Consider the following 12,392-nt stretch of genomic DNA (forward strand, 5'->3'; position numbering starts at 1 on the left):
TTTTTTTGTTCTTCTGGGGTTTTTGAATGTTTGGATGTCTAATTTTAAATGACATTTGGACTTGACTGAGTACAGGATGAACCAGAGCCACATAAGAAAAACCATGTGCAAACTCTCACACCTATAGACAATTTTGACCTTTTAACCTACCATCCAAATGATTGTGGGAGGAAGCCAGAGTATCCAGAAAGAACTGGGAAAACATGCAGAAAGAGTCAAACCCAGAACCTTCCTGCTGCAAAGCTGCACTGTGCAGACAGTAAGGAATATTTAAGTAAACATTAGTTAGGGGATTTAACTCTGCATGTATACCTATGATTAGATCAGAGAGAATCCACAATAAATGCAAGCTTCTGCACCCAGATCTTGTTTTTAAAACTTATTAGCGTTTAAAACCTCAATTCAATATAATATTTACACCCATGATGAGTGTCCAGTGTGTCAACTTTTCTCTGTAGTTATGGATGTTTGTCAAACAGCAGTAAAACTGCAGTGAGACGGTCTGAAGAAATAGATTTTATTTACTCTCCACCTGTTAAAAGATGGATATTTATTTCTATTTTAGAGTTTATGCAATAAAATTGGAACTAAAAAAGTGAAATGAGAGTGATACATTTGCATCTTTCACTGTAGATATTTTTTGACCTAGTAGGCACTTCCCCTTTTTTTTTTTTTTTTTTTTTTAAAAAATTGTAAATTTTTACACGTCGATGGAAACGTTTCATCTTACATGTTTAAAATGCTGCTTTGGGGGCTTTTCTGACATTGAATTTCAGGTGGAGAAGTTTTGAAAGTCGCTCCTGAAAGCAGTCACCTATCTTCTCACAGCTGCCATCTGGCTTTGATATGCGCTCTCAATGCAGGCCTTCATGCAGGAGATACAAATGCTCACTGACACCGTATGTATAATATGAAGCTTGGACCTGGATACTTTGAAACTGTAGTGCAGAGCGACTGTGTGTAATTGTAGTATTAAGGCGCTTTGATGTCCTACTATAATTTCTACCCATCTGAAAGGGAGTCTAAGGGCTCCCTGATGAGGGTTTGCTGTGCCCCTCTGTCCAGACGGCTCCTGGCCTCACTCTGTAATTATGAAAATGGAGTGTTTGTATTTATAGGCTAAGCCCACAAGCGGCTACCCTTCTCTGTCTTGCAGCTGCAAAACATCACTGGAAATCGAGTTGCCCTCAAGTTTTAAAAGTCAGCATCTTCTATGGCAAGTCGTGTATTTACTTATGTGGGTGACAGGGTAACCTGCAGCTCTGCTGGGTGCGCCTATTTTCAAGCACAGTTGTGAAACCGTATTGAGTGGGTGGATGTGGTTAATCAAAATGAGCGAGCAAGGTGGATCTGAAATGACTAAGTTCACCAGTCAGAGAAATTTTGTTTTTTTCAAATCTGTTCTTTTTAATATTTACAATAAATACACATTTTTTACAGTATAAAATCCATGTACTTATTTATATAAATTTAAGTAAAAAATAATGCACAGGACGTCAAGCCCTGATAGTGTACAGAGGGGCTGGATCCAAGAGTTTCACACAGAGAAGAAGAAAATAAATTCCAAATAGGATTAAAATAAGTCAAAAAAGGCAGTTCAGACACATGAGGCAGTTTAAATAAAACATTGTCTCTGCGCTTGTTAGGCAACTGTATGTGCATTTTACCCCTGTCAACAAGAACATATACATTTTTTGGCCACGTCGTTCTGTTACAAAGAGTTTTACAGTAGCACAGTCATAGAAAGGCACTTTTGTGTCAAACACAGCGTTCCAGTTCTGTCAAGGAAGAGTAGTATATACAGGGCCAGCCCCTTCTTGGTCTGCCTGCTCTTAAGCAAACAAAGCTTTTCTAAAGCTTTCTTTATACAACCAAAGTAGTACCAGCTACATTATTAGAAAAAAACATACACTAAAATGTTTTAATTCAATATTTTATATGTATATAAAAACAGAATTTGGCCACATGGAGAGCATTTTAAATAAAAAATACAGCTGAATCACAATACAAAATAATACAATCCCCCCTTTGTGAACACCCCAAAGTCCTCTGCTGAGCTCCTTCACATGTGTCTCTTCATGTGAAGCGCCAAATGGTCAGACCTGGAGAAGGCGCGCTCGCACAGGTGGCACTGGAAGGGTCTGTGTCCGGTGTGTTTACGGAAATGACGGGTCAGCTCGTCGGAGCGGGCGAACTTCCACCCGCAGCCTTCCCAGCTGCAGTGGTATGGCTTCTCACCTGCGTGGAAGAAAAACAAGAGGAATACTATTAGTAGGAGTTTTAAGTTCGGATCATCGTGCGTAATTGTGCACAAAAGCTGTAAAAAGATGAGGAGGAAGAGGAGGAGAGGGAGAGGAAACGTACCAGTGTGAGTTCGCAGATGTGCCTTCAGGTGTGAGCTCTTGGTGTAGGTTTTACCGCAGCCGGCAAACGTGCAGGTGTGCGTCGCCGTGCGCTTCCGCGGCCACGTACGCCTCCCTCTCTTGGGCTTGGACTCCAGCAGCTCCAGCGGGGACGAGGGCGGCGTGAGCATCACCCTCTGCGCGCCCGCGGGCTGCAGGTTGAGACCCTCGTCGTACATCCCGAAGCCCGGGTGCGGAGCGTGGTAGGGCATCTGCATCTGCGGGGCCTGCGGGTGGTGCTGGAAGGACGCCGCCGTGTGGTATTTCTGCTGGAAGCACAGCTGAGCCTGGCAGTCCGTGGCTTGCTGGTCGTCGGGACTCAGCGGCGGGGTCATGCTGCTGGCCGCCCTCGGAGAGATGGCCACCCGGGGCTGCTCGAAGGACATCATGCACGAAACGTTGCCTTCTTGCTTGATCTTGCTGCAGCTCTGAGGGACCATGCCCATAACGGGGCCGTAGCTGTCCATGGCTGGCTCTATTTTGATGTCCGGGCGGGGGAACGGCGCCGTGTTGACGAAAAATCTCCCCTGAACGCCGGGGTTGCGCGTAACGCCGTAGCCGGCGGGTCCATCGGAGCGGAGCAGCTCCGTCATGAGGCTGGCGCCGTAGGGAGGAGGCGGGGAGCGGTGGTCCTCGGCGGGATACTGCGGCACAGAGTTCCCGGTTGTTGTGTATAAGTTGGGATCAGCTGTGCCAACGTATTCCACCGCGCTGCCTGATCCGGTTGTGTTGGAGAGAATAAAATCCAGATCCAAGAAATCGCTCAGATCCTCGTCATCCTTTTTGCTCTGACAGTCCAGGGTTTGTACCAGTTCAAGCATGGAGCAACTTGTAGGTGGGAATTTGTCCATGTCTCCTTTCCACCTCTGCGGGGAGAAAATAAAATAACAATTAGACATTAGAAATACATTTGCACAAGTTAAGTCTTGCATTTCTTGTTCTATAGCGCACAAAAAAGTATTTTAAGTATTTAAAATCATCCTGCAAGACTGAGTGAAAACTTACATTTTCCCAGCTTTTTTCTCTTTGGTTCGAGAACGTCGAAAATGAGGGCAGCATCACTCCTGACAAGGCCATCGTTTAGGGTGAAATAACACTAAAACTTATTATTTTGGTTAAAGTTAAGCGGAGCGGCAGCCGCGCCAGAGTTTAAGTTACTTTCACGGTGTCCCCCTCTCTCCACAGCTGCGCTTCAAACACATGAACACAAGTTTAAAAGTGGTAGGAGGTCCTCCCCGACTTTATAACTCTCCAAGCGGAGATCGCCTGGCCAATTGTGAGAGCTCAGGAAACAACGTAAAGTTTGGTAAATTTAGCGCTTTATAAAGCAGTGCGGGCTGCCGGGCTCAGTGTGCTGTGTGACAGGCACGGCGCAGCAGCCCTATAAGAAGATGATGACGCAGAAAGCGGCCAACCCACCTTGTAAAAAAAAAAAAAAAAAATGTTTCAGGATAAACACACAGCCTGTATAGCAACCATACTTACGTAATATGCACAGAAGAACAAGTCTGATGACAGAAACCGCCGCAGGACAAGACGCACTAACAGCCTCATTTATAAGCTGTCAGTTGTTCGTGTAATCATTACCCCACAGGAATGAGGCTTTCAGGTGTACACTAATTAGGTTTTATTTAATCTGAAGTTATGCAGGAAAGATCTGGGGAGAAAAATGGCTTTCTGTACTTACGCAATCACGAGACAGCACAAAAACGTCTAATTACATTTTTTAATGCAGGAAAATTTGTATTAGTTATGAAAATTATTTTATTTATAAAGAAACATACAAGTGTGTAAAAAATGTTTAACAATTGTTAAATGATTGTGACGCCGATTGTGTCGGTAGCTACAGCGCTAATGCTAACGTTCAGCTTGCTAGCAGTTGATTGGAAATCATTTCGTTTTAATCAACTACGATTGTTTTAAACACTTAATGGTAGCAACATTAGCTGCTTTTTGGGTAATCCATTTAAGATTGTAAGTAGCGTTAACCACAATTTAGGCTAGCTTTTTTGTAATGTTCACTGATGGCATAAAGGTTTGGATAACAAATCCTACCAAACGGTTTGCTAGGCTTCAACCAAAGCTCATTTAGCTGTTAGCTATCCTTGTTTTTCAAGTTTGGGTTGTATTAACAGTTCCTAACACCAACAAGTCTTGCTTTTAAATCTGCTAGTACAAGAATTAAATTGGTCTAACTTCAACTTATTTAGCCATAGTGCTAATGGTAAAGCCAAACTTGCTAGCAATCCATTAAAAATAATTAATCAACTATATTTTTTCCCTACACATTAGGCTCACTAGTTGTAAAATTCCAACATTAGATACTTTTTCTTGGGTAATTAATTAAAGTGATCTAGTTTTAGACCATATTAATGCTGAAGATGACTTTAAAGCTCATTGAACCATTTGCTATCTTTATTTTTCATGTTTAGATTGTATTAGCAATGACTATATCAACTTGGTAAAAGTATTTTTGATCCAGTTTCAAGTGAAAATATCTTAGTACATTTGAAATGAGACAAAACTAAAGTACAAGTAACTTTTCTGAAAGTTAAGAGCTTGTTTTAAAATGAATAATTCCTGAATATTGTTACCAAAGTATTAGTTCCATTGGCATTTTTTAACTTGCTTGAGGAGAGTATTTTTTTTTTACAGTGTAGACCATTAATATTTCAAAAACCCTTCATCATTTAATCACAAAACAATTCTTATTTTTGATTATTTTACTGTGTTTTAGTTGTTCAACTTTTAGTTTCTTTAGAACGTTTCAGGTAAGACCTGTTCTCCAGTGTTAACAAAGCATTTTAAGGACTTGTCTTCAATACTTCTTATAGTGTAGGGAGAGCGGCCATTAACGTTTCATCCACCTGCTTGGCGCGTCTTGCTCTCGGCTCATTATCATTAATGGAAGATGGCTTTTTGTTCCCTCACAGCGGGCTTGTCCAAACAGGCGCCAGGATCGTCTGAATCCGTTTTCGTCGCTCTTTTTCCACGCTGAAACCTCTCGTGATGTAAACATGATTTAGGGTAACCTCTCTTTCAAGTGTAAATGGCGGACTTTTAAGGGGAACGCAGTGTCGATTGGGGCTATACATTTGCATCACAACAATCAACTCGCTGGTCCGCTTGTTATTTCTGCAGAGGAATCTGGTTTCTGACGAAGAAGAGGATGGAAGAGTTGTTTGGTCAGCAGGAAAACCGTTTCATTGCCTGCTGTTGCACGACTTGTTTTTGTCTGTTTGCTCTGGAAACTGAACATTTCAAGCTCTAACTTCCATCCACACTTAATTTCTAGAAATGTTTTTTTAAGAGTACTAGATATATCTAGATCAATGTTAATGATAATGATTAATCAGATTTTTCTATCTCTCGGAATTAAAGTGATGTATTTGTCCATACACAAAATAGTTGATTAACCTCGTACTTTTGTTAAATTATATTAAGAAAAACACGGTTTTCCTATTTAATGAAACAGGACACCATTGGTCTGCTCAAGTGCTGCATAACATCCCAAACATAACACTTTTTCCTCCATGTTTTACGAGTATGAGGTTGCTATTTTTTACTTAGAATACTCCGATTATTCTATTCCTTATTTTAGCCTCATTTGTCCAATGAACATTATTTAAAATGTTTTACTGTTTGTCTCTTTTCCCTGCTCTCAATGCTTTTTTCTTGCATAGCAGAAGTTGTACACTTCCAGTGAAAATTAAACGTGTGCAGCACTTTTCTAAATGTTGGATGTGAATTTTCACATCACCTTTATGAGGGCCTTTTTTTTCATCCTTTCGTGACATTTTGGGGTTTCTGGAGACTTCTTTTAGCATCTTGTTGTCTGCTGGGTAAAAAACCAGACCTGGGGCTTTTGGCAGCTAAAAATAAAGTAGAATATCTGATTTTCTCTTTTGAAACTTCTTTAAATCCCTCGCCAGTCTCACAAGCTGCTGCAGTCGTCAGAAACACACCAAATTAAATGTCTGCAAAATGCTGAGTAATGATGTTCTAAACAAGGACGTGTGGTATGAAACACCAAAATATTATTCAGTGTTAAGTGTATTCCTCGTAAACAAAAGCATTTTTTAAAACATGGTCTGTATTAGTTTTCTGAGTATTGTTAAAATTGAAATATCTAATTGTTCAAATACATTCAATTCTGTTGGATCGTTGTAAAATATTTCAAATGTTTGACTTTCAAAGCCTTTTATTTGTTTGTTCCATAAATTATTGAAAAGTTTCTATATAAAGATACAAAAACCTATTTTAGGAGGAAGTGAAACAGAGTCAGCCTACAAGGTGAAACAGAATGGATGCGCCTCCTGCTGCTGCAGGTACGGTATGCAGGCATGATGCGTTGCTGACCTGGGCTCGTCCATGTTGCTCACGTCCATGTGACGGACGCATCACCTGTCATCAGCCTGTCATGTCCAACATGGCCAGTAAACTCTGTGAGTGCAGCTGTGAGGTTTCCACATCCTGATGCTTGATCTGCACTGAGTTTTCAGTGGAAAGTGCGTCACACAGAGGGAGTCCAGTAAGGCCTGACAGGAAACATTTTTTTATTTGGCCAGGCCTGATGGTCGAACCCCTGACCGCTGAGTCTGACCCCGGTTTTTGCCACAACCCTCCTCTGTTTGCTACTAGTGAGAGTGAGCACTCTCACTTCCCTTTTTGCACAACTACCTTGAGTACTTTAAAAAGCTCTCTAGTTTGAATTTAGGGAACTTAATCTCTTGCTGAACTCTTGCTGTCATCTTGTTTTATTAACCAACCTAGATCTGCTTTACTCAAAGATCCTTGAGCAATATCTTAGATTTTTTTTTGAGGTTATGTTAGATGTTTTTGTTTGCTGTGTGTCAGCAGCTCCTTCATCACGTAAAACCAATAGAATAACTTTAACACTCGTCATGAAGGAGTTTTAAACTGACCAGAAGTTTCTTTACGGTCATCAGGGATGTTGATGTCAAAATAATTTCAGGCTTTGAATGAGGCATTTAAAGTCTGGAATGACTATGTAACGTATAACTTAATAATCTTTTTAAACTAAAAAATGAGAGCACATGTTTGAAGGTTAAGCTATGGTATGAGTATATTTTAAGGGAAAATGTAAATTTATTACATCAAAATTAGACTTTAAGACTCAAACTTATATATATATATATACCTCCTCACTAATATTTGCTTAAACATTCCTGTATCTTTTTTATGTTCAAACACCCAATTTGATTCCATGTAGTTTCATTCATTTGGACACGATGCACCTACACAGAATCACAACAGAGTTGTTGTTTTTCATGTCTGAAAAACAATTTAAGGTTTTCAGACATGAAGAATCTATTAAAAGTCAGGCCCAAGCATTAGAAATTAGATTTAAGTCTTGACTTTGACTAGGCCACTCCACCACCTTTTTTTTTTTCTTTTTGAGCCTTTCAGGAAGAGGGGATTATCTGCAAACTAGAAATGAGCGTTTCTAAAACGTATGTGTTTCTACAGTGCAAACACTGATTGGCTAGTTCCAGTTACAGAAATCCTACAGAAACCTTCTAGAAATCACTCATCTGTGGCGACTCTTATAAAAAGTTGAACAAGAAAATAAGAAGTTATGGATACAATCTTTTAGCTGAAGGATAATCTAAGTAACATTATTTTTTGAATAATGTAATTTTTATTTATTTATTATTGATTTTCAGCTACTAATGTCAGTTTCAAATAATTTCAGTAACCAAAACAAATGTTGTTCTTTTAAAAAAAATTTAATCAACATTTAGCCTTAAATACTTATAAACATCTCCGAAAAATAGCTACCATTAGCAGCAGTGAACAGTGTGGTTCATCTCAGTGCTCTTATTTTGAAATATAACCGGATGTTCTGTATTAAGATAGGCGGTAGGAGAATGTTTAAAACGCGGCTAATGTCGTACCTGCTAACACAATCTGCATTGTCCGTTATTCTATCTACGTGCTTACTTAGTAAGTCTTCTGATGCCATCGGTTTCAAATGCGTATTTACCAATTAAATTAATGAAAGTACGATGCCAGTGAAGTAAGCTAGCGATATTGAAATGAAAAGAAAAACATCGAACTGAATACGTTAACTTCGTTTCCTGTAGAAACGCCTACGCTGACTTGCTCGTCCAATCGTGTTGCGCCTGATTTTGTTCGTCCAATCAGGTGCGGCTTTAAGGAAAGCCTTCTTTTGGAAACGCCTACATCATCTGCAGACATTCAAGAGTGAACCTCACACACCATCACATTACACTCATGTTTAGATGTTTCTTCAGGTCTGTCAGCAAACGGACCTGGAGGTAGGTAGTTAAATTATTCCTATAAATGTTGATAATTAAGGTAGATTCATTATTTGACCATTTTTACACAAAAACACAGTGGTTTGAATTGTATTTTTTTCATTAATAAATTAAATTGACAGATTTTTTTTAGCATTGAATTGCATGTATAAAATGTGTGACGATCTGAAAAATCATGGTATGGAAAAAATCCAAATTACTTATTGTGTCACTTCGGGGATAGCTCAGATGGGGAAAAAACCCAGTAACTTGGCGGCTCGAGTGGGAGCTCTCAGTAATTCAAATGACGTTTTTTGAGCCAGGTTTGTATTTCACCCTGTGCCGTCACTTCCTGTGAATTAAGTGCATGACTGGTGAGATAATTTTATTTAAGCAGTCAGGGCCTCGGACGTAGAATGGGTGGGACGCCTTTCTGAGCGCAGCAGCCTTATTTAAAACATGTTCTCAGTGGAGGTTGGACAGAGAGAGAGATTTGTAAGCACTTCATAAAGAACTGATGCACCTTCAAAGGGAGGTCAAAGGTCAGAAACAGGTAATTGTGAGGACTCAGACCCTCTGACTGAGGGTCAGACTAAAAACTGTTTAGTTTTTTAGTCCCATCTGCAGCGGAAATCTTTCAATGAGGATGAGCAACATTTCTAGAGAAAATTCAGAGAATCCTTCCCTAAAACTGACATTTGCACAACATTTTTACCATTAGGTAATCCACACTATTTCACAACTATAACATCTACTTTCTATTGTTGTTGCTGCTGCTGCCTTATCTTTAGCATTAACCAACTTATCAGCAAGTTGAAGCGTTAATGACAAGTAGTTTGTGTGCCGAACTGCCTGTCTCTACCTTTTCCTTCAAAATAATCCTCTTATCTTTTTGATGCGGTTGACCTAAAAAAAACTTTTCTGTGAATAACTCAAAAACGAATGCCCGGGGTCATCTACTTCTGTTTTTGGGCGTAAATATTTTAAGGTTTTACTTTAAAAACTGCACACACAAAGCAAAAATGCAAACGTGGTTTTCCAGGAATTAGAATAGAAGTGTGATATTTAATCCAAACAGTGACTAAAGAATAATGGATAAATTACATTAATCTGAAATGTCAATCTGATGGATTTATAAGAGCACATAAAGTATTTACAGATTTCTTTTGTTTTCTTTATAACACTTAACTGTCCCAGTTGATTAAACTAATTTTATATAGGAAAAAATAATCTGATAAAAAAAAAAATTCAATGTGGTTTTGATTTGTTAAAAGGAATCCAAAAATAATCCAGAAAATCTTAAAGTCCATCCATCAGTTTAACCTGAAGCAAACAGAGAAACCCATCTTTGCTTACAAATGATGAAGGATTTTAGAGAGGCCTAGTCAAAGTCTGGACTTAATTCCAGTTGTTGTGTCATGACCTTAAACCATCCATTGAGGCTCAGTTTTTAAAAAAATCCCCAGACTGGATCAAAATTCCTCCAGTGGGAAGTGAAAGACTAATTGACTGCAGCTGTTTCTGACAGTGGCGGTACAACCAGGACTTGGGGGCAATTACTTTTTGTCAATGAAATGAATTAAATCATCATTTAAAAACTTTTTTCTTATGTATTTACACAAGTTAACTTTTATGAGAGAAGTTGGTTTGACGATCTGAAACATTTGAGAAGAAATCTGTAAGGGGGTAAATAGTTTTTCAGGGTTTCCCCTAGAAAGCTTGCTAAGCCCTGTGCTCTGAGCGCTAGGGCAGTCCTTTCAGCTGCCCGCTAGTAAAACATGTTTATAGTTGACAGGAAATTTGAAAATACCACTTGATAGTTATGCGTTATTGGTAGACTGGAAGAGTAATACCTAAACACCAACTATAAAGTCAATAAAAATGGCAATCATTAAACAAAAACTAAGCCTGGTGGGGGCACAATGTAAAGCCTGGTGGCCCGCCAGGCTTATAAGATACTGAGGGAAACCCTGCCTTTTCTCAACGCTGTAAAGGTTTTAAATGATAAAGGAAAAATATGTTTTCCTCCAAGTACTTGCTCCAAAGTGTTGTGATGTTTCATCATGCAGAAGGACTCATGTTCTCCATGATGAAACCTCAGGTTGTCAGTCTAACATTGAGCTGCTTAATTAATTTAATGAACCCTGGCATGCCTCACGTCTGTGTCAGTTCGGCAAGCTCTTCATCACTTCAGGACACCTCAGCCTCATGCACTCTGGCGTACGTGGAAAAACAGCGTGAGAGAGGCAGTGGCGGTCCTGCTGGACATCCTGACTGAACTAGAGTCAGTAGGAGTTTGAGGCTGACTGAGATCCTGCCCTGGTCTCAGAGCTTATATAGCCCAGTTATTTTTAACCGCCCACCCCTTGCTTATTACAGCGCTTCCCCCCTGAAACATTCAGGAAGCACGTTCGGCTCCTTTTCCTGCTCACATGCGGCCAGATTCAAACAGAATCAAAGAATGATAGCATTGAGGCTCTCCAACCACCACAACCTTCCCCCCACTCGCTTTCCTCTCTCTCTCTTTCTCTCTCTTGCTGGAAAAAAACGGGGATAGAAATGTTTAGTACAAAGTTGGCACGCGCCAAAGGAATGACAGAGCTGGCTCCAGTCCTACTCTCAGAAACCCTCAACTATTTGTTAGAAAAACAGCACAGGGACCGTCGAGCACATACGCACTGCTGTGGCTGGCAGCTTTCAGCACCGTATTCCTGGGAAAGGTACCTAAAAGAAACAAAAATGTCACAAAAGTTTCCCGAAAAGACTGTGAAACATAAGCAGCAATACTGGATTTTATGAAACTATCTAATTTCTAATGGTATTTTTTGTAAATTAGGAGCAGTTCAGCTCATTTTCTTCACTTACTGTAGAAAGTTAGTACAGAAACTCTGAGTTTACTGCTCTGGGAAACAGCAGTACTTTGTTTCATGTGTTTTATTAGAATCCATTAGCTTTTATTACAACATTAACACAAACATTTACATTTAATCAAACCCTTATATAAAGGATTTGGTGGCTTTGACTCAATTAAAAAGTAAATTTTTTTCAATTCAGTTCAATTCTTCAAAAATGAACCAAATAAATACAAGACAATTAAGACGTATTTCATTCCAGAACTGTACATCTGTACAATGCATGATCTCAATGCTTTGTTGGAGTTCCTTTTGCATTATTTGTTGCGTTTATGCAACATAACATGGAGGTGACATTAACGAAGCCCAGACTGTGGGCTTCATTAACGTCACTCATCACAGACTGTGGAAACTTCACAGTGAACCTCAAATAACTTAAATGAAGAAGATGACTTTGGACCGCAGAGCAGAACAGTTCAGTCTTTTTTTATTTGTAGTTTGGGTAATAATTCTGTCATTGTGCTTTAGTTGGTTAACAAAGAATGTGCCGTTGCTCATATCCTGGATGTATCTACGTACTCTTAGGACTTGCTATCTCTTTTGCATGTGTGCCTTCCTCTATAACCGTCTTCCTTCCACTCAACTTTCAGTTTCAAACCTTGGACACAGTGTTCTGTAATAGATATTTAGCAAGGACATTTTGTGACTTACCCTTCTGGTGTCAAGACTATAACGTAATCTTTTTGTAATAAAAATCCTCTTTTATTGGCCTTGCGTGACTTTTTTGAGAAACAGAATTTGGGGATTTTTATTAACTGTGAGCCAAAATTAGCAGAACTAAACACCTTGGAAATATG

General features: G+C 39.4%; 1 protein-coding gene across 1 annotated transcript; it reads right to left on the bottom strand.

Moving 5' to 3' along the window:
- Positions 1-1,381: 1,381 nt before the first annotated feature.
- On the bottom strand, positions 1,382-3,772 carry klf2b (Kruppel like factor 2b). The gene is made up of 3 exons (XM_032566223.1): positions 3,408-3,772; positions 2,365-3,268; positions 1,382-2,238 (listed from the first exon to the last, which is right to left on the bottom strand). Exons 1-3 carry the CDS (start codon positions 3,477-3,479, stop codon positions 2,063-2,065), a joined length of 1,152 nt encoding a protein of 383 aa, XP_032422114.1. The 5' UTR covers positions 3,480-3,772; the 3' UTR covers positions 1,382-2,062.
- Positions 3,773-12,392: the final 8,620 nt, after the last annotated feature.

Source organism: Xiphophorus hellerii, chromosome 6 (assembly GCF_003331165.1).
Source record: "Xiphophorus hellerii strain 12219 chromosome 6, Xiphophorus_hellerii-4.1, whole genome shotgun sequence".
Classification (NCBI taxonomy): domain Eukaryota; kingdom Metazoa; phylum Chordata; class Actinopteri; order Cyprinodontiformes; family Poeciliidae; genus Xiphophorus; species Xiphophorus hellerii.